The sequence below is a fragment of the Orbicella faveolata genome, unplaced genomic scaffold (assembly GCF_042242905.1).
Source record: "Orbicella faveolata isolate gen_17 unplaced genomic scaffold, um_ofav_v1 contig_12, whole genome shotgun sequence".
Taxonomy (NCBI): domain Eukaryota; kingdom Metazoa; phylum Cnidaria; class Anthozoa; order Scleractinia; family Merulinidae; genus Orbicella; species Orbicella faveolata.
This window is the reverse complement of record NW_028301539.1, coordinates 30,406,702-30,429,086: the sequence shown is the minus strand read 5'-3', so window position 1 is coordinate 30,429,086 and position 22,385 is coordinate 30,406,702. Positions and strand designations below refer to the sequence as shown.

At 39.9% G+C, this 22,385-nt stretch overlaps 1 protein-coding gene and 1 long non-coding RNA gene across 2 annotated transcripts; one reads left to right on the top strand and one right to left on the bottom strand.

Moving 5' to 3' along the window:
- The first annotated feature begins 1,106 nt into the window (after positions 1 to 1,106).
- On the top strand, positions 1,107 to 20,574 carry LOC110060451 (uncharacterized). The gene is made up of 4 exons (XM_020767233.2): positions 1,107 to 1,236; positions 8,566 to 8,754; positions 10,366 to 10,606; positions 18,757 to 20,574. Exons 2-4 carry the CDS (start codon positions 8,590 to 8,592, stop codon positions 20,253 to 20,255), a joined length of 1,905 nt encoding a protein of 634 aa, XP_020622892.1. The 5' UTR covers positions 1,107 to 1,236; positions 8,566 to 8,589; the 3' UTR covers positions 20,256 to 20,574.
- On the bottom strand, positions 17,235 to 18,263 carry LOC149117501 (uncharacterized). Its single transcript, XR_016205677.1, has 2 exons — positions 18,188 to 18,263; positions 17,235 to 18,063 (listed from the first exon to the last, which is right to left on the bottom strand). It is a non-coding gene; the product is annotated as an uncharacterized LOC149117501 (long non-coding RNA).
- Positions 20,575 to 22,385: the final 1,811 nt, after the last annotated feature.

Sequence of the window (22,385 nt, the reverse complement as noted above, 5' to 3'; positions counted from 1 at the left end):
AAAGCATTGAAATGGTTTCAAGTCGTAGAAAGGATTTTTCAATGTCAATGGTCAGCAATCTTACCAGAAATCAGAGCAGTCACTGAACAAACAAGTTTAACAAACATCCAAAAATGAAATTGGTTGTACACTACAAAATCAAGGTTAAAAAGCTTTCGTTGTACCTGTGTTAACAAGTAGCTTTTTTTTTCTCCACTCTACAAGCAGATCGTTGAGAAAGTTTAAGCCACCCGAAATCCCCCAGAATCTTGGATAATTGAGTTGAACGTTCGGCAACCGAATGTATTTCCTTCACCTTTTGTGGCGTTTGCTTTAATTAGAAGGGTTTTGTGCGTCAATTTAAAAGTTTTAATGAAAAAGTTTAACTATAGGAAGCGAATTAGCAGCTGCTTGTATAGCGCGGGTTAGTCTGAGGTAAAGCTCGATAATGAATTTGACTTTGATGAAAAACAAAATTATAACAAATCATTAAAAACCATGTTGGAATCGACCCGTTAACAAGAGAGGCGGGAAGCGAAACGGCTGGGGAACTTGTTGGAGAGAAAAAACTTAGATCCTTTTTTTCACTGACGCTTGTTCTATTCTACAAAGTAAGATTAAAATGCAGCTTTTTGAAAAAAAGAGATTTGAAAACTTGTCTTACCTATTTAACGTTTTGTTTGAACAGTAAGAATATTGGGAAAAAGTGTAACATTATTACAGTAAAACCCCACCATTGTCTGCGAATTAAACAACCATGCCGTCTAACCAATGGCGAATCAATTTATCGGCGAATTATTTACTTAATATTTTGTGTTTCAAACTGGTGTTAGATTAGCTAACTGGAGCACTTCTTTTGGCCCTGTAAAATACCTGTCAATTCCTTGTAAAAATATCGCACTCTGAATCCATGCAAAGAAACACGAGAGGCAAAAAGCTTGAGATTCTGAAATCAAATCTCGGTGCTTAGGCTGACAGAGTTGTCAAGCGCAAGTCAACTTAGTCACCGAGGAAATTGCAAGCTTTTAAGATGTTAATTCAGCGTATCCGGCAATATCGCTTGTTTGATTTGTAGAAAGCGTGAGATGAGGGTGTTTTTCAAACAGTTATTAATACGCATCGCAGGTGGAAATTTACAGGGATTGTTAAAAAAGCCACTGCGATGTTAGGACGTGTTTGTTTTTGCGGACTCGATCCACTCGGTAACAGCAGGTAGTGATTCTCGATAACAGTCAAAAAGTTAATTCGTCCTCACTGGTGAGTAGTTCTCTGTTTTGCTCTTTCTTTTGCCTGCTTATTATCAGTGTGATTTTTACGGTCACAACCGAACTAGATATCACAAGAGTGCATGAAGATAGCGCGACATTATAGCCACCTGAAACGAAACTGATATCTCTTTGAAAGCTGTTGTCGTTAAGATATGTAATCCCTTGTTTAGTTTCTTCTCTTGGTGAAATTTAAATACAATTTTACGGGATCATCTTTTGAGCTGAAATTAATTCAGATTTTCTTCTTTGGTCAAAATGAAAGGGTAAAACATCGTTGACCCCACTCGCTAAAAATAAATTACATGGCGAAATTCACTTGCTACTTTATAAAAAGTAAATCATTTCTTTCCTGATTGCGAAAAATAAACGTTTGTATGGATACCAGATTTTATCTGCTTTTACGATCTTGTTGTTTCTAGCACTATGATTTTAAATCTTAGAAGTTGTAACGCGACCGTTTCAACCTTCTTCTGGACGTTTTGTTCTGTGAACATGCTGAACGTGTTAATTCTCACTTAAGGAACAAAAAAGAAAATAGATGATCCTGGATGAAGGTGTTGGATTTTTCTCCAAAAAAAAATTAAATAAAATCTATCAATTTTCGTCACCTTCTACTGAGAAGAAAAAGATCTTTCAGCCATCCTTCGAAAACCTTTTCAGGAAATTCGATTTCGAAGTCAGCGGGGCCAGTATACGTCCCATATACCATTAATGTGAAATTGATTCAACAAATGCTGACAACAGACTTGAAACATTAATATACAAACTAATAGAACCGACTCTCCTGTGTTAAAGATAAAATACTCCGAAAAGTTCAAACGCTCATTAAAGTCGTCGAGAACATAGAAATGTAATTTCCTTGTTTATAAATTTGTTACATTTTCCCCTCTCATTCGAATATTCGGTAGACATGACACTTAACTCCCAAACTGCCTCTCTGCTTCAATTTTCTTTTTAACTGGGCAAGAGCAAATTTTCGGAGCAGCGCGCCGAAAAAAGGTTGTAGATACGTAGCGTACAGCAGACTAGAATACAATCCGAAGAAGAGAAGCTGTACTCCTAACCACTTCATGTTGCGGAAACCAGAATTTGTTTCCGGTACTGAAGATTCGAACAAAGTCTGTTCATTTTAAATCTTTATCTTTTTCCTCAAAAAACAACAACAAAAAAAGAAACAATATATAGTAGAAGTTTGGTTTCACTAGCGATTGTAGAATAAACAAAGCTTAAACTAAAGACTTAGGAGGACAAAACTGACGTGACTGAAGCTAAGCATGAAAGCGCAAGTGAGAGCAAAGGAAGATCTCTGTGTCCTGACGCGGAATCATGGCCGCATAAGTGTGCGTATATTAGGGATGTTGGTTAAAGACAGCACTCACGTTGTGCTGTATAACGAAAAAGAGGTGGTCTCTTCTTACTCTTCCTCGGCCTTCTTACTCTATAAGGACTGACAATAGCGCCCGCTGCTGATCTGAAGAGCTAAAAACTGACAAACAACATTCAAACCTCTCTGTGTTGTTTAGAAAGCAGTCAAAGCTTCATGCAAACAAAATATCAATGTCTTATCTCAGAGTTTTAGATCGGTAAATTTTTTTCACGTTCTTAACCCTGCTACTCGCTATTGCTTATCTCAGAGTTTTAGATCGGTAAATTTTTTTCACGTTCCTCTCCCTGTATTATGTCTTTGTCCCTGCTACTCGCTATTGCTACGTTTTTGCTTCTATACATACTTTTTCCGTTGTGAAAACCAAGTTAAAGATATCCATACAGATCGGGGGAGCAAAGAAATTGACTACAAAGATAAAATTCTTGTTGACCAGTGCTATAAACAAGGAGGCCTAGTAGCGGTTATCGGCATACGGGATATCGAGTTTAAAAATGAACGGGATACAAGATATTTGTGGAAAAAAATTAATAGGATATATATGGGATATTTAGATCAGATAAAATGGGATATAGGGTGGGAAAATCGTTGATTTTTGCATCTGGAATCAATGAGATACGGGATATTAAGGTTACAGTATACCTTCGGGTCGGCAATTTTCTTCAAATTTGGATTTTTGGGTCAAAATAGTGGTCGAAGAATAATCTCTTATTTCAGAAAAAAATTTTTGAAAAAGGCTTAATATTGGCGGAGAAATGACGGTTTTACGTTTTCACCGGAAGTAAAAGTTTACCTCTTGATTGACAGCCCTATGGCGCGTATGCAATCAACCGAGACGATTTTCGCGGGAATTACCTATATGAATGTCACGAATTGACTACTCAGTTGATCAGCATTGTTGTTCTGACTACCCAGCATTTTTGATATTAGGCGTGTCTCTATTAAGTTATAAGTAAATATCATCATTTATCCGTTCTCCAAGTGGAGAATTGGGCCGTAAGCTCTCTGCCGCCAGGCTGTTCTGTCCTCCGCAGCCGATGCTGCTGCTGCCCATGTTCTTAAACCTTCCTTTTCCAGCTCCCTTTCTACAGTCCTTCTCCAAGTCTCGCGCGGTCGACCCCGTTTATAAGTAAACATAGACCACGTTTAAACCATGGACCGGTTCGAAAAAGCGAAAACAGCGAAGAACGAATGAAAATACATCAATGAGTGAAGAAGCGAAAGTTCGCCACGCGGATGAAGCTATAGTTATCGTATAAGGCGGGCAAATATTCGTGGTAAGAGAAAAGAAAGGTTCTGTAAAAATTTCGGAACTTGACAGCAATAACAGGGATGCTGACAGAGACTCTTCTGATGAGTCCGATATCGACGAATCGTCGGACTCATTGAGACCATTTGAAATATTATCCATGCACATTTGCCCACACACAGTTGCCCTCCGCGCTATCTTTTGTTTGTTTCCTTCGCTCAGCCACTCTAGCGTTCGTATCCTTCTTAGTCTTCCCCATTTTGCCAGACCAGCTTCAAGAAAAACCGAGCTGCAGAAAAATTATCTCTCTGCCTTCGGTTCCTTGAGCGCATTGCGAAACACAAGAGTTTTTTAGGGATTCGCGCGTAAATTTCACCAGGAGGTTAAAGTGTACCTAACCCCCAAATTTTTTTTTTCGCTAAAACAAATCTAGACTTTATTTGAAGAATTTGGGCGAAGAAATTTTTGAATTTGGTTGAATCCTCGATTTTCTATGCCCTTTCAAAGTCGCGATTAAGTGTTTCACGACCGCGTTTTAGGGAGTCTGGGGCGGCGGTACCTGATGACGTCTACCCAGGAACCAAACACAGTAGCGCCTCAGTCAACTCACTGTATTTGCTCGAGAAAATAGAATGCAAAACTAATCGTTCCGATGTATTTTGGGACTAAAACGTCCAAGTTTTGTCTCAGAATCATTTCTTTTTCGTCACTGGAGTCAGAGTTAAGTTTCGATTCGGAAGGCTCCGAAATAAACTTCGATCGAGCACGTTCGACAACTGTGAACTCACTGCTTAGAGCTTTGAGAGCAATTTGCAATATTTCAAGCGACGACGGGGAAGATGTCTTTGCGGACGAGCTGCTTGTATATTAGGAATGGAAAGCTAGATACGAAGTGGAGGAGCAGGCAAACGAACAGCAGGAAAGAAAACTCAAGGACTGCTTTGGATGGTAATTTCGTCAACTAAACATAAGATTCCCACGCGTGTTTATAGCCCGTTTACATTTGTCCTTACCGAGAATGTATTTTGTCAAGGTTCTGTTAAATCCAGTTTGTGTTTTACTTTCAGTTGAATGCTTCATGTTTATAAGAGCGACGTACGTGTTGCAGTTTTCGAGACTTGATGACCTCCAAAACATTGGCTTCGATCGATTGAAAATCGTATTGTTTGGACCTGTATTTTTGAAGCTGCGGGAAGCAAGGCGGAAGGAAACATTTCATACAATTACCGATTTCACATTGTCACACGTTTTAAGTCGTAACTCCAAATAACCAATGTAAATTGTTCTCAAAGTTTGCAGTGAAATTCGTCGAATAAGCGAAAAGGATGTGTTCCCTAAGCGGTCCGCAGATAAAGTTACGCGGTCATATTTTCGACGCTATTGCACAGAATCTTTGTCACACTGCTGATTTCCAAACCTTCGAAAAACCCTGTGAGTGTAACAATTTTGTTATCATGTAATTCTAGAGGATTAACCTTCGACTTTCATCTAAATCGAAAGAGAAATAAGTGTTGGTTAGCGGTGTACAGTTGCGATCTATTTACGTATCAGTATAACGCTTCTTGATCATGACCGGATCACACAACTTTGCCGGTTATGTTATAAATACTGCGGGATTGGAAGATATAGGTTGTCGGTGGTATTTCTACAAATTGCCGGTTAGCTTTAAGCAGAAAATTTATGAAAACAGCGTTCGAAAGTCTGCGGAACAAATTCCAGTGACAGTTCTTCAATGGTTCTCACAGATTCAGTTCGCTTGTTTCGGTTCGACAAAATCAACCATCGTTTACGTCTTTATTGCACCATTAGCCGATCATCGCCAGTAAATTGTACAGTATACCTTTCTTTAAATCTGGAATATTGCTGCAACAACCGATAGCACCTCTGGAAGGCGTTTCTGCGCACTTTTCGAATGTGTATTGCACCATCCTGAAGGAGATGAGAGGAAATGAGATATCCAACCTTCCTGGGTAGACGTCACAAGAGCCGCTGGACCCATTCTCCTCAAACTCGGTCGTGAAACAAAATGGCGGTGTTTTGGAGCTATTTTCGAGATTTCGTCGTGGCACAGAAAATCGAGGATTTAACGGAATCCAAAAATTTTTTCGCAGAACTATTTCAAATAATAAGTAGATTCGTTCTAGCGAAAAAAAATTTTGGGGCTTAGGTGCACTTTAACGGTAGTAAAGTTTCCCTGCACTGATTGGCTTAGTTATCTGAGAACCCAGTTGAAGGCGTTTGTGGGCGGAGTTTGTTTGCGAAGCAGAAAATTTTTCTTAGCGCTGTTTTCTCGAATAAATTTTTTCACTTGAAGCAGACACTTTAAAGAGTTATAACTCAAAGGGAATTTGTTCAATTGCTCTTAAATTTGGACAGTGGCTAGTTTAACATATAAACTACAAAAGCGTGTCTGGGAATTGTTAATTTCGAAATACTTTTTCTTCGAGAGCGATTTTTGTACGATCACTCCACATTTTTTTAATCCTATTTCGAAAGTGTTCTGTAACTTTTTACTGCAATCGAATATGCCAAAACGCAGACAGGTTTTTTAAGCGCTTTGGGCCCTGAAACCGAGGAAAACATTAAATTGGCGAAAAACGAAATTCGCTTTGACTTGTAGCTTTCGAAAGGTGATTCGGGCGCTCGCATTTAGTGGTCGTGAAAAATTCGACAATTCATTTTCTTTCAAAATTCTTGGTATAGTTTGATAGCCAGCTCCATAAGCTTTAATTTGATATAGGGGTTTAGGTATTTACGGCTTAAACTGCACGCGCTACATCGTTTGCGCGCGAGACACTCCTGAAGGTATACTGTGACCTTAAGGCCAAAAATTAAAGGGATGTGGGATACCCCCCCCCCCTTAATGGAGCCTTAGCAAGATCAATAGATCGGTACGGAGAATCTGTATGTCGGTCGGAATCCCGTCTCCGAGCTGAGGTCTGCACTGAACAAGAGAGGTTCATAGGAGCGGTCGCTAAGTAACATATGACCTATCAGTTATGTCACTTTATTGACGTAGTAGCGTTTGGTGTTCCCCGAGTTTTCGTACAAATTCAGAGTTTAATCAAGTGTAGCCTCGTTCCCAGTGCTTTTCCTTTCCAAACCTCAATAGAAAAGCCCTGGGAAGAAGATTGAATCAGGAGCCGTTCTTGCGGCCGAAGTGAATTCTTTCACAGAATAGCAGTAGGATTAAGCAACGCTTTATTGAAGAGATCATGGATAAACGATGCCTGTTAGGATAGAAGTCGAGTTTCTTCAGCTGAAATATAGCGTTTGAAAACTTACCAGCTCATAGCTCTTGGGACTCAGTTGCAACTCCGAAACTGAAGCATAAAGTGGCCAGTAGTTACTGTTTGCCATTCCGGCGACCAAAGATGGTACGGTAGCCCATCACATACTCCTACAGCATTCTGAAAGGTTGTCCAAACAAACCGCTGGTGCCCATTTATACTCCAGGGCGGGGAGGGGCTCCTTAAGGCGGGGGTCAACAGAATATTCTGTAAAAAAAATTCGCAGTTTTGTTTTTATCGAAATTTGAATCTTGAGGTATTGAAGTTTTATTTTGAGAATTTCTGTTACTCTTAGTTCAAAGCTCTTTTTCTCAAAACGAGTTATTTTTCCCCTTGAAAAAAAATATTTTGAGAAGGCTTTGTCCAATGAGACTGAAATTTTCAGGATTAGTTGTTCTGAGTAGGTTTTGTGTTTAAGCAGAGATCTTATCCATCCAGTGCATTTTGTCGAAGTTATGGATTGAAACGTATGCTGGATTTTCTGTATCAGATTTAACTGACCACCATTTCATGTCCTTTAAATTTTTCAAAAATCTCTCTTCTTAAAACAGTAAACTTTTTGTCTTCTTTTAAAAAATGTAAAAGTTATTCATTTTGATCAGTTCTTGTAGGAGTTATCTTTTCTCAAGTAAGCCCAGACATTCCTCAGCTGGTGGCAGATTTAATCAGCCGGTGTCAGGTTACAATACAGTTCTAGGGTACAAAAATATTTCCTTATGGTCTTTAAGCTTTCTAAAAATGTATACTTTGCCATGGTTTGGATTTAAATCTTACCCCGAGGAAAGGTTTGAAAAAATGGTGTGTTTTTAGGTTAACGGCCACCTAAGAGAGAGCGAGAGAGAGAGGGGTGTCTTACCCACAAACTCAACATACTGATCCTAACACCACCCTCAAACCAATTTAGTGCTACTAAAACCTATCCTGCAATTGCAAGTTGAAAAGTTACAGAGAGTTTTATCTGGGCAAACGTCGTTTCTCATATATCAAGTAGCGAGTGAACGCATAGTTGTTGCCGTGAATTACGTCATTGTACGTAAACGAAAACACGACTTTCTTACGCTCGCGCGCATTTTTTCACAACTACAGCATTAAAGTCGCTTGTGATCACGTCTGTCGAGTTTAAATATTTCATGACTATTATTTCTATTTCATTTTATTGTATACAAATTTAATTCATTCACTGGTGTGCTTCTTCGGGTACCAGACAAAAATATGAACATTTTGTTAATAATCATCGTTCTTGGGTTAGTGTGTTTAGAGCCATGTATTACGTAATCCTTGTTAACGCCCATGTTTACCCGGCTGGCATACGAAGAAAGTCAGCTGGGGAGAGCTATTTTCGTTGGGATACTCGAATTGAATTAGCTTCTTTTTTGTCTCATCTCTTCGTCACAGGTGTGCTGTTACGTGACGCGTTACATGATGTACCTAGTCCACTGGTCCGAGATTGAAAAAGTTCAGAGATATTCCGGGGTTTTCGCAGCATCGTCCATTCCTTCTTCATTGACCTTTGGACCTTACGAAGGACCGTTAAACATCCTCTTAAAAACCAATGAACATAAACACTTGGATTACATTCTGGAGGTAAGAGAAGTGATGTCGACCATGAGATCTTTACATAACAGAGCCAATGAATGCTCCCCATGATATCCCTTTCAGATTTTAATTTTAGCTTGGGTATCTGCTCTTTATATTTTTAACTCGGTTAAAAAATTTAATAACTCGATCTCCATGCATATGACCATTCGGAACAATGTTGTTAAAAATGAAATACTTAGGGTGTTTACCATTAATTTACCCAGAAATTCCAGAGATTTTAGAATTTACATTGTAGATGTAAAAATTTTTTGACCTTGACCGACAGACAAATCACCGAAGTAAATGTAACTTATTGAAAGATAATTCAAAACTTCCGAACGGAAAATCCGCCGGAATGGAAAATATTTTCACCATTAGCATTCATCTGTCAGCTCCAAGCTTTCCACCTGTTTCAACTCCAATAAGGGACGGACCATCACTTTTCCGATGGGGGAGGGGGTTGGGGGGGGGGGGGCGGAGGGTTGGGTAATTTCCAACAACAAAAAATTCTTGCACAGCAAAAACTGCTGAGAAAAGATCATGCAAGGGGAGCCATGGGGAAAAATTGAGTGCTCTGTACTTTCCAGGTCCCTGTGTTTGCCGCTTTGAAGAAAATCTTGCACAAGCTATTGCCCACCGAGAAAAAAATTATGCCCAACCTAACAATGAGGAAAAAAACTCCATGACCCAGAAAATTGCCTATCCCCCTCCCCACTCAAAATACAAAAGTCCATCTCTAAGCGGCTATTCAGCACAGTTTCGAGCGTTCCTACTGTAACAATGGATAAATGGTAAACGCCAAATGTGGTCCGGAATTTCCGTTCACAATTTTTGTTTACCTGATTGTTTCAAACTGTAAGTCGACCCTTTTAATTTACTTGTATAAATGGTAAACAACTGGGCCGGGTTGTTAACTAACGCTTAACGCTATCTCAGGATTAAAAGTTAACCGAAGTATAAAGTTTTCCTGTATAAAAATGTTTTCCACAACTTATGTTTTGTGTAGTTTGAGGTTATTCAAACTTAAAAGAGAAGGCCAAACAATATAAACAGAAAACCTTATCCGCAAGGTTACAAACTGAAATCAAAATTCTCGTTAATCCTGGGTTAGCTATATGTGGCTTTGAACGACCTGGCCCTGATGTTTCACGGGTACAAAAAACATAGAAAGGGGCAGGAGCCATAATCGGGGGATAGCTTGTGGGACGTGGAAGGGCTTGTAAGGAGCTTCAGTTCTCGTTTAGGCCGTGGACAGTGAGTCCTTATATCTTTTCTCGATTACATCATCATCTCCTCGTCTCTCCGAATTTCGCTCAGAAACTTAGCGGTCGTTAATTCTCATGCTATTTTAATCTGTATCTCTATCATCAAAAGTTTCATTTTAATAAAATTTGATTTAAAAATTAGAAATTTGAATCATTTAGTTCTGGCATGGTTGTTAGAAGTGGGTGGGGACTGGCCATTACTACAAATAGAAATAAAACGCCTCTGTTCTTACGTTTTTGCTTAGAAAATATGTAGTTCCCCTAACTAACATATTTACCAGAGGCGCGGTGCGCTGTGGAATTTGTCATATTAATATTTTTGTTGCTGGGCTTTTCAACCCGTCGTTTTTAGGTAACTTACAGATGTGGACAACTTATCTGGGTCGTAGACCGCCATCTTTCATGGGTCCCTTTTATGAACTTCGCTCGCTGCCCCGAGGAGCAAAATGTAGAGGTGTTCTTGAGCGCTGGCTCGTTTTTCTTTCGCACCATTGACAGAGTGGCCCGGGGCGAGGAGCTGCTAATATGGCCGACTGAAGGACTTTGTCGAAGTCTTAGGATTCCAAATCTCGTGACCCCGAGAGTAAACGAAGGTAAGAATTCTTTCTTGATTAAATCTTTCAAAGATTCTCTATTCTGTGCTTTTATCAGTCTGTCACTCAATCAGAGGGGGTAATTTCGAATAGCTTAGCCAATCAGAGCACACTAACTCCCCTGTTAATCTGTGCTTTTATCAAACCACTGTTTCACCCAATCAGAGCCATTAAATGTTAGTTGTTTTATAAAAACGTTATTTCTAATATAAAGCCCAGCCAATAAGAGCACGTTATTTCGAACAGCGTAGCCAATCGGAGCATACTTACTCTCCGGTTAATCTGTGCTTTTATCAAACCACTGTTTTACCCAATCAGAACTCTTATATGTTAGTTTTTTTATACAAACGTTATTTTGAATATAAAACTCAGCCAATCAGAGCACGCGTAATCCCTCGCTAATCTGTGCTTCAAACTATAGTTTTATCCAATCGATTACCATGCTAGAAAGTGCATGAAACGTTATCATTAACTGTTTCCAGCCAATCAATGTACTACTAGTACTTTCTTGCTAATGTTATTTAACTGTTAACATATGTTCAAGAAACATTTTCTGTCCAAGCATGCGACTGAAACTGACCTTTTCCGTGCAAATTCCAGGCGTCTGCACGCTAGTCTTTTCTTGATGGCTTCATTAATCATCATTACGCGTTCTCTCAAGGTGTTTTGCCTTTAGAATTAGGTGCATTCCCGCAGAATTCCCTCATTCCCGCATCTCCTGATTTGCAGAACGCTTTCGTTCTAGCCTCTTCCAGGCGTTAAGATAGGGAGCAGCGCGAAAAAGAGAGCGCGAAAAAAATTGTGGAGAAGCGCGGCGCGGGAAGACTCCTCGAACCAAGCCTCTCTCTCCTTGTTTTCGCTCCGCCGATTTCGCGCTGCAGCCCATCTCATGAACTTGTGGACGAGGCTACTTTCGCACTAACAATAGTAGGCACCATCGCTAAATATTGCGCATTTGTAATTTGATTTATTTCTTTAATTAGACGGCCTCTTTGAGAACTAACTTAGGTCCATGGCAACAGATGTTGCCGTAAAAAACTTAACTGCCGAACCCTGCCTGCGGCCATCGCGCCAACACAAACGTTTTTTTATGTTGCTTAGCGCCAAGTTAGTTTCTTATCTGCTAAAGCCGTTAATCCGACCGTCAACCTTCTCGTTAAACTAACGCAGGCAACAACCACATTTTGGAGTCTCCAACCTTTATTTTCTTTATAAACTCACTTCCTTAATACGACCACCATGAGATAAATTACGAAAAGCGAATAGAGTCTGCTTAAAATTGTCTTCAAGTACAGCGAGCGAGCGAGCGAACTCGCGTACGCGTCCTGTTTCCAAGGGTCTTTTTTATCTCCACATTTGAAATTGCTAATCTTATCGCTTAAATAACTATTCAGAACAATTTCACGATCGTCTTTAAGTGCCGTCAAATCCGCCGTTTTGTGAGAATGATTCATTATTATCGCCGCACAACAGGCTATTGTGTGTGTTACAGAGCGAGCCGTTACTTAGCAGACCCGGCCGTTCTTGAGGTATTTTTATTGTGTCTAGAGCTAAACATACATAATACCCCGTAGCATGTGTTTGTATTGTTCTACTGATTTGATGTAATTGAGTGTTAAGAGGTATTTTTCAAATCCAGATCTGTTCTGTCTCTAAAAAGGCCCGGGGTTCGCTTTTTACGAGACTCGAAATGGCGCATTGCAGTGGCTATTAACCGTCCGATTGTCATCATCGAAAAGTTAGCTTGCTAGCTGTTAACTTTGCTAGTTAAGTCTTATCATTATTAGAGGCCTAAATAACAGCCAATATTAGCTTAGACGGGATTGGCAGAAGAAAGAAACCGTCTTGCCCGGAACTTAATCTCGCGCCTTGGAGGATACCTCATCTGGTCTTAAAATTAGTTGCATCATCTTCATTAATCTGTTTTTCTTTTTTCAATCTATAAGATAAGCAAGCTTAGGTTTTAAAAGAAAGTTTAACGCGCGGTGCAAGATGTCTTATTCAAAAGTTCTTTGTCGTATTGTTTACGACTTGTGTAATCTTGTATTGTAGCATTGTTCCGATGAAAGACTCAGACTATCTCTTCTCCGCTAGCATTTGCGTAACAAGTCTTTTGTTCGTTACTTTGCTTCACACCTTTTTGTTCTCAATTTAGAAAGGTTGGTTTCCTACGCGCATTGAACAGAAAAATATCATCGCTAGATTATGAAGAGAAAAGCCAAAAGCTAAGAACAAGGGGGTTTCTTTCCTTCTCTATCTTTCCAGGTTTTTGTCTTTGCAGATAATTTTGGTGCTATTTTCCTTCATTAAACACACGCTCGTTGTACAGAAGGTGAGCGCGGGAGGTAGCGTGATCGAAGATTCTTGAAGTCGGAAACTAACATGTGGTTTTATTGTTCGAATGGAAACTAATCTATCTTGTAAAGTGCTGTTTTGGCTAGCGCTTCTAATAATAACAGCTATTATCAAGATTTCTAAAAAAGTTCAACACAGGCCAGCCAGTGATAACAGGGTGAATAATCTCTCTTGATAATCAAAGCATTTGGAAAATTAAATTTCAGCTCCATGACAAGTCGGTTCGATTCACCTTACTCAATTTTACTAGACGTCTGTTAAAGGGCCAAATTAATTAAATAAAGCATTGGTGACACTAACTACACAAGACCATAACAGGATTTTACCCTGAAATTGCTCTGTTACCTATCTGTTTCGATTTGTCTTAACAAGACACCAGGCAAGCTGCTCTAACTTAAATTCGGCGAACTTTCTTTTAAGATTACGGCAACGCCCAGTTTATCACCGAAATGCACAAGCTTCCACCCATGGGCTAAATATTCAAAACGATCTAAAAATAAACGCCCCCCGAGGCTCCAGTATAAAGATTATAAATAAGTGGGTCGGGTCGCTTGTTACTGGGCAAAAACAGCCGGTGTATGACCACCAAGATAACCCACAGACATGTGGTGTATTGTACAAAGTCACTCGCCTGGAAAATCACTTTGACACAGCAACATAGTCAGTTATTTTAGTTCAACCTTTTGAGAAATGAAATCTTTCTTCTCGATACGTGACTAAAATAGTATCGGGCCATGTAAATGGCAAGCAATGAGCTGCCAAAGAGATCTCTTTTTCAAACATTGAATGAAATTCCTGAATGCAAGTCACGAAAGAAGTACTCTATTTGGCAACATAGACGAAATCACTGATTGTCCTCAAGGGCTCTGCAGGAGATAGCTGAAGAAGACGAACTGAAAACCTTACTTTCTACCGTGAACTTCAATAAATATGTTCACACGGAAAAATATCTCCAGCTTGTGTTTCGGGACATAATGGAGACTTTCTAATACGATTTCTACACTTAGTAAATTTAGGGCATGGTTGTTTGACTGGAGTTTTTGTATCATTAACGGTCCAAAATGGTTATAGATGATTATCATGAATACACCACCTGTCATATGAACTAATTTGATAGAAACGACATTTTAATACTCCTGTAAACACGATGTACTTTTGTGTAAACTTCGCACCACGAAATCTATCAACCGTACTTAGTTGTACGTTTCAGACTGGCGTTTGGCGGAGTATTCCATTTCAGTCGCATTTAGTTTTTTCTTCGAAATTAGCATTACTTTGCACCAAGTTCGGATGACAAAAGAGATAAGGATTAATACTAAGCAAGCTTAAGTTAACATCCGTCGAAGCAAATCGTGAAAAAAATACGGCCTATTTTTAAATTAATGACAAACTCAACTAGGTTTCTTTCCTTGAATTGCCAAGGAAGTCTTGCTTCAGCCTAAAAACGTGCCCAGAAACCGATTTCAGGGGAAAGGCTTAAGAGTAAAATAATTGCTTTGTTAAGACTGCATTTGCACGAAAGCAACTTTACAGAGGAAAAAAAAAAACAGGAAAATAAATCTTCTAAAGAAAACAAAAAGAGACTTTCTAATCAACATAGCATTAAGAGTTACATGGACGGTCTTTCAATAAGGCTGAAAGCCTTCGTGGTAATTAATTTCAGCTCACGTCAGAGTAAACAAAGTTTTGTAATTCTAACTCCACATTTCCCTCTTTACATAGTTTAACATTTTGGGGGAACTCAATTTATTTGAAAAATAGCTTAAACGGTAGCTTAACAGTTTCTTCGGTTTTAATCAAGCACAGTTATTTCGATGAGAGTAATGGTCAATTTCTTTCCTAGGGAAAAAATAAGCTACAAAAATAGCCAGGGTTGTTTCTTTTGTAGCTATTTCATTGCTGTTTGAAATGAAAGTGTTCTTAAGTTTCTCGTGTTTGAAAACAGTCGTGTAAAAAACTACGCTTCTCTGTTAGCAGTGTGCTTATTTAATCAGTGACAGTAGAGATTCCTATATGCGAGATGGGTGTTTCAACGCGGGGGCTCGCGAAAATGTATTTGCTCATTTTGACTGCAGTTGTTAGCATGTACTGGGCCTTCCGCTACTAAGCAAAGCAAGCTGTTAACCTGGTATCCCCATTGTTTCAGTAACATGTGATTTCTTTGTCTTTGAAGACAAACAAAACAGAGCGCGCATTGCAAATCGCTAACCGTGCCGTGAGATGTATTTAAGTCAATTGTTCCGCAAACACTTTTTTTAAATTCGATAATACAAATTGCCACCAATCGCCTGTAAACAATAGTTAGTCTTATTGAACGTCGATGGAAATCAAACCCGGGTTCTCTTGCATTGAAAAAGTCGCTTGGGAGCAAAATTCGGCCGCTAAAAGAAAAAAATGACCGTAGCGAAAACTTCGCTCTGCTCGCAACGGTAGTGGGCGGAAGCCTCGGCGGTCGACCACATGGTTTCAGAGGGCAAACAAATCGTTGAGGGCGCCAGCCCCGTTGTTTCAACTTAGGGGCAATATAACTATCAAGGCAATTTAAAGTTAAATTAAAATCGAGGGGTGACCATTGATGCAATTCACAGTGAAGTATTTTCAAGAAGTTTAAAAATGTTTTTCATTGGAACGGTGCAGAGGCGCTGATGGCCCCTTAGACTAGAAAATCTTTAAAATCTGATTAAATTGCTTCGTTTTTCTATTATCATGTCTTGGATGTCTACATATATTTGTCATTTTGTCGTGACAGACAGTCTTACCTATCTGTCAAAACAAACCGGTTCTTGTGATTTTTTGGACGATTTCTTTATTGACTCTGATGTGCTAGTTACGTAAAGCTTTCAATAACGGGGACAATAAAAGGTTTCCTGTCATTTCTTCATTTCAAATTATCCGTGTACCTCATTGAGACGGTGTTCTTTTCAAAAAGATGCTATCTTACGCAATTAACATTCAGTTATACTTGATTGTCTATTTTTGCTTATGTTTTGACTTATTAACAGCTTTTGCAAGTTTGAACTTTAATTTAGCTGTTTTCTACAGCGAAAAGTTATTATTCTTTTCAGCACACGTTTTAATTAAGGAAAGAAAAAACTCGATACCTTGCAACTTATCCAAAACTTTTACATTCTTCACAACAGGTCACCTCTGTTTATGTTAATCTTCTCTGTTTCTTTTGTGGTTTTTCAAGTTACCGTAACACGTCGCACTTTAAGTCCATGAGCATATAAAATAAAACACAAGAACAGAACGCCGGACAAATTTTATTGGGACCTGTGTTGACTGGTAGATAATTTGGTATATTTTGCAATTGTCAGTCAGATATCGCCCTGCAATACGCAGCAAAAATAACATTTTTCAGTCGAATTCATTGGTAATTCTTGAGTGAGGGTGAAGAGTTCGCACGGCTCTAGAATAGCAGTGAATGCGTGAAACTAACGGTGATAATTTAAGATTAGATGATCGATTTTTTAAACCCAGATTTCCGTCACGCAAAAAACCCCGCAAACATTATCTTGAAAGAACGACTGACATGTACTCAGGTGCAGTGATTTGAGTAAGAACGAAACGCTTCTCATTGGCAAAGTGAACTCTAAAGAACAAAAGAAGCATTAAAATGGGATGAGCGCCTGAGGGAATTTACCTGAACGTGGCTGAAATTTGCTCGTGCGGAGAGCTATATTTCGCTAAACGCCACCGGCACGGACTTTCTGCAGAGCAGAAAAATCCTTCCACAAACAAGTTGTACACGTTTGGGAAGGGTGCGAAATTGTTTGCAAAAATAAAACTTGAAATTACTACACTAATTTATTGAATAGACGATCTCTGAATGCGGCGATTTCCTCTGAGATTTGAAGCTGTTGTCAACGAGAAGTTTTACGGAACCCAAGTTTTCTTTCCTGTCACTTTAAGTTCTGTCGATTCGAGGCACCAGAAAAGTTAAGCACCCGGCGTTTGTATTTGTGACACCTCTTATGAAGTAAAATAAACTTGGGGGTAAATATCCAATCGATAGATACCGGTTTCTCGGCACGCGGGACAGCCAGGGTGAATTCAGTTATGAAAACTTATTGTTTCTTCAAAGGTTCGCAAATCAGCTGATCCATAGAATTTTTGGTTAAGCCGACCTCCAGAATTAAAGCGAAACTGTCTTTGTTTTTAGAAAGGGTAACTACACGCGGATCGCTTATCACGCCTGACTTCAGCAAATCTTAGCAAAGCGCGAGCACAACCAGTAAATTATCACGATCATTTCGATGTTAAAATACCATGATTTGCGGAAGACTAATGGAATTTTATTAAGACACCCTAGCATTGGAAAAGTGAGTTTTTGCAGCAAGCTCAAGCTTCAAGAACGACATAGAGCTCTTGTTTAGAATAATCTGCAAAAGCGGTGCAGAATTGCTCCGCATTTCCACGCGTCGTTGATGTTAAAGTCGTGAGCGCGACCGAATCCTTATACAGAGAAAGGTTGCGCGGGATTTTAAACTTGTAATTGCTCACTTAATTGTGCAGATGATATTTACCTAGGTGCTGGTAACTTTTGTTGTCCTTCTTCAGGGTACATTCTCTCACATTAAGCCCTAGCCGAACAAAACATTCTGTAGTTCCTAGGTACCTATATTGTGGCGCTTGAACGAACAATGTAACACGTGCATCGAGTTATCAGTTCTGTTTATGTGACTACCGTAAGTCATTTAAAGTCTTTTCTCTGTTGGTCGGTACCCGGATGCCTCAAATCATTAACTAAAATGGCTCACCCGTTTCATCTTTCGTGGTGACTTTTTAGTTCGCTGGTGAGGGCGCTTAACCGGTCCAAGTTATCCGTGTGTACCGAAGGAAGACGAATTTGCACGCTTCGAGCCCTCGAAGTTACTTACGCATCTGTTAGCTTAAGATACATTCCAAGGACAAAAGAGTTCTCTTCTCGGCCGCGTGTCAAAATTATATATGTATAAAGCGTGATACATCTATTGTGTGCGATGAACAGCCAGCCCTTTGTGGCAATTCTAGGATATTTAGGCAGCAAAGGGCGAACTAAACAAATTGTCATCGTAGCCAGTGGCGGGTCACGTGGAATCAGTACGGCCACCATTCAACACCTGTAAAACGAAGAGTTTTGAATCAAAAAGCGTGGAAAAGCGTTCCATATTTACCGGTCTTCGCTGGTTCAGCTTTCCAGCGTACTCTCTTGCAGAGATGCTCAGCTGTTTGCAAAAGGCTCACCTCACGTTTTCTGACCGCTTCCTGATTTCCCCCGGGCAACGGCGCTCAATGAACGGAGAAATGATTTGAAAGCACAGCGGACGGCGTAATTTGATTGGCTGGAGTCATTGACAAAAGATCTAACAAAAGGATCTGAGCGACCCTCGTGGCAAAGTTTATTGTCTCGAAAATCAGTGAAATTCACTTAGCGCGGTGCACTAATCGCGATTCTACTGTGCAGTTGACAGATTCGGCCTTGCATTGCACACACTCGCGCGCCTTGACAGAGCGCCTAAAACCGTTTAAAAATCACTCATTTCAATAAAATCCGACTTCCTCCAGCTAATAATTGTGAAGCTAATTACAGCATGGTTGGTTAATTATGAATGTGCCTTTGAATATTAATAACCTCCTCGCTCGAGCTCCGATATTATTTTAACTTCTAAGCCAGTGATGAAGGCGGGGGAAACTAGTGAGCCTCGCACGTGTCATAGACTCGCTGCTTGGCTGTCCCGCGAAGCGCCGCTCTGATTGGTTGGCTTACTAGCACGTGTCATTAACTTTAGCTACACCTGTCGGTTCTTTCACAGGTGAATACCAATATATTTGTCACCACTGCTCGCAAGTGTTTGCATTCCCAAACACACTTAAAACGCACATCGCATTTGAGTGCGCCTCAAACCGTGGGAAGAGCTATAAAGAGAGCCTGCTTCACACTCAGCGAGCACACTCACACACCAGTTACCTTCCAAGTAGAAACAACCCGCCGAACAGGCCGCCGAGAATGAGCACTTTGTTTCTAACTCCCAACTCGGATACGGACGGGATACAGGTATCAAAGCCGGACAGTGACCCACCGCTCAGCCTTAAACACGACGGAGAAACGAGCAGGAACGCGCACCATCATAATGGCAGCGCGTTTTTATCCGACGTTTCAGTTCACGACGATAAACCCATGGTTAACGGGGGCCATTCTTCGTCTGGACTTAATTTATCCAACAGCATGGGTTGCTTAAACGGTTTAAATGGTTTTAATGGCTTCAACAACCTATCACTGGCCATGAATCAGTTTCCATTTCTCTCCAACTTCAACGCTGACTCCTTCATGATGAAGGAGAGCCCAAAATCGCTGCAAAGCTCCATAGGAGAAAGCTCGTCATCTAAAGCCTCGCCACCCTTCTCGCTGCACTCAAGTTCCGCCGATCTGCAGGTCGTTAAGTCTCCAGACAAACTCCAGCCCGTTCTCACGCCGCTAACACCAGTGAGTTTACCCTCCTTCACCGCGGAAACGTTCGGAATGAAGGAAGGCTTGAAAAACACTTCTCTCGTGCCGCAAGTTAACCAGTCACAACCTTTCAGCTCCGCGAGCTTCAACGGCTTTAAGAGCCCGGAGCTTGGAAGCGTGCCAGTTTCTTCGGAATTTCCTTCAATCTCGCGACCGCTTTTGAACGAACTAAATGGACTTAACGGTATGAGATACGGCAATCTATCTCAGGATTCCGCCTTCTCGCAAAATCAAATGGATATGTTGAGTAATCCAGCGTTTCTCCTCCAGCCGAGACCGCCGCTTTGCAGCCCTTCTTCGATGCCGTTCTTCAAGTACGGATTTCCTCAGGGTTTCCCATCGCTAAATGGTCAACCAGTGATGAATCCGACAGGCCCTATGATGTTTGGAGCGGAACAGAATGTTAACAGACTGCCTTCCTCTTCAACGACACCGAACCAAGATGGAACGAGTTTGAACGGAGATCAAATGACGCCGGACAAACCGAAGACAGGCTGCAACGAGGAAATGATAAACGATCTGAATTCGAAGAAAGTTAATAAAGGCTACCTGTGTGAGCTCTGTGGCAAGTTATACACGCGTAAATACGGGCTGAAAATTCACATGCGTATTCACACTGGCTACAAGCCCCTAAAGTGCAAATATTGTCAAAAGAGGTTCGGAGATCCGAGCAACATGGCAAAACACATCCGCCTTCACGCTGTTGGGGACACTCCCTACAAATGTCAGTACTGCGGAAAAGTGTTGGTAAGACGAAGGGATTTGGACCGCCATATAAAATCAAGACACCCGAACGGACGCTAAATGGTAAAAATTGTTACTTTTTAAATCGAATTTCATAGCTCTAGATGTTAGTTTATCGAGAGAAGAGGAACTTCTGTGAAGATATTTAGCTGTGGCATTGAACGTTCAATAGCAATTTCGGTCATTTTAATAGGCCTTCATTTTCAACATTCGTACGCAGAAGACTGTAATCGCAACTATAGTTCATATGTTTGTACAAAATTCTCCGACGTAACCATTGTAAAGACGAAAAGACATTTATAATATAAAAAGGAGCAAGATATAAGTTTGTACGATAAAAAGAAAAGCAGAATAAAAAAAACGTGCTATTTGAAATGAATTTGCTGTCTCTAATACGCGCAAGACATAATTTATTAATTTGATATTCTTTCTCGTTGTTTTCTTTCAAAACTTATTCACCAACCTGTGAAGTCAATTAAGTGAATAAATTTCTCTAGCCATCTTTAGAAATTGCCTGGAAACCATTTTAGCTTTGTTTTCTGCTTTGTCTTTGAGTGCAAAGACAAAGAGAGAGGCGAGGTGTTCTGTGAAGTTAGCCGACATAAATTCAATTCTTCATTACGAAATCTTCTCCCTTTTATTGACGCCTTTGAAAGCTTACGCACTGTCTACGGACTCTACGGAACGATGAAAAGATTGGGAAAACAGAGATATGTTTAAGTATCACAAACCAACTGGTGGCTGAATTCTCTTTATTTTGTCGAGCAAAGATTTGCGAGGTTAGCGAAACACGGTGAATGTTTCGATCGGTAGTCACAAACAACAAGCGTAACTTGCCGCGATAACAAACGGGGAAACATATGGCTTTTGTTTTTCCAAAATAAATTTTCGTTTTTGTAAAACTTTAAATCGCCGTATGATCCGTCTATTTACATTTTATCTTTAATCTAAATGCCTTTTAAAGTCTTTTATACTAAGCAGCACGATATAAGCGAGTACTTTGTTTAGCGGAATTTAATAACAACACGTTTTGCCCAACAATGAGTGTTATAACTTCACAATAGTAAGGAACAACTCTAACAGGTTATTTTGTCTTGAACGAAATTCGTTTGAACAACAAGAGTTGTCCAAGCGATAAGTTTCATTTCTGTTCCATGATTTCATGCAAAGACGACTCTAACAAATAATGTTTATTTTGCCCAAGAGAAACTGAGGAACTCACTCGCATGAATGATCCTTTGGATAATTTCTATAAATAAACCTTTACACTCCATTGACACAGAACAAAACCTACTGAATTTGGCAAAAAGAAAAAAAAACGAATTTGCCTCTTTCAATCTTTTTTTTTCAGCAGGATTACCTATGCTCTTAAGTGAAGCTACAAAAATCTTTTGATGAGAACATGAAGTCATATCCAGCCATTTATTCGACAAACACAGTTGAAAACTGACAACTAATTCGATGAGATGAGGTTCCAAAATCAGTTGCGATTTAAGCTTAAGAACCCTTGAAGAAATCCCGAATACTAAAATAATTATCAGACTGCATTTCAAAAAGGGCAATTCGGGACTTTGGAAAAGAAGTTCTAACAGACATTTGAGGAACATTTCAATGCCATTTTTCAATATGTTCGAGAATTTTGCTCTCCATGCATATTTGTAGCGGACAAGCAGGAAACCTTTTTTGAAATCTTCACCACGGTTTTCTTCGTAAATCAAAAACTGCGTTCAATTAATGGAATATACCCGCTTCTAGCTTGTTTCAATTTACTGGTATTTAACTTAGGTTTGTTCAAAATCAGACATTGAGCGACTGAAGTTTGTCGCCATGAACATGTGGTCAGGTAAACATGTGTTCGTACATCGTAAAACTGAATTCACTGTCAGATTCAAACAAAAGACGCAAATTCGATTTTTAAATAAGCTAGATCGGTTTAGGACGCTTATCCGACACGGTAAGTATTTCAGTTTATTATTTTAACTGTAGATCACCGGGGTTTTGGTTTGGAATCACTGCGTGTTCTGTTTGATTAGAACGTAAACTTTGATACCGACGGTAGCTAGATTGTTTGTGAAGGCCATTGACTTGACACTCGCTCAAGTTTTGGGTCGGTAATTTACTTAGTTAAGACTCAGTGAGTTTGTATTGAGGAACAGGATAGAGGCAAAGGCCAGAGTTCAATCTATGAAA

Excerpts from the sequence above, each read along its gene's own strand:
- LOC110060451 (XM_020767233.2), top strand. The coding sequence starts at position 8,590 with ATGATGTACCTAGTCCACTGGTCCGAGATTGAAAAAGTTCAGAGATAT. Across the intron at positions 8,755-10,365 it reads ACTTGGATTACATTCTGGAG|GTAACTTACAGATGTGGACA; the intron begins GTAAGAGAAGTG and ends CGTCGTTTTTAG. Across the intron at positions 10,607-18,756 it reads GACCCCGAGAGTAAACGAAG|GTGAATACCAATATATTTGT; the intron begins GTAAGAATTCTT and ends GTTCTTTCACAG.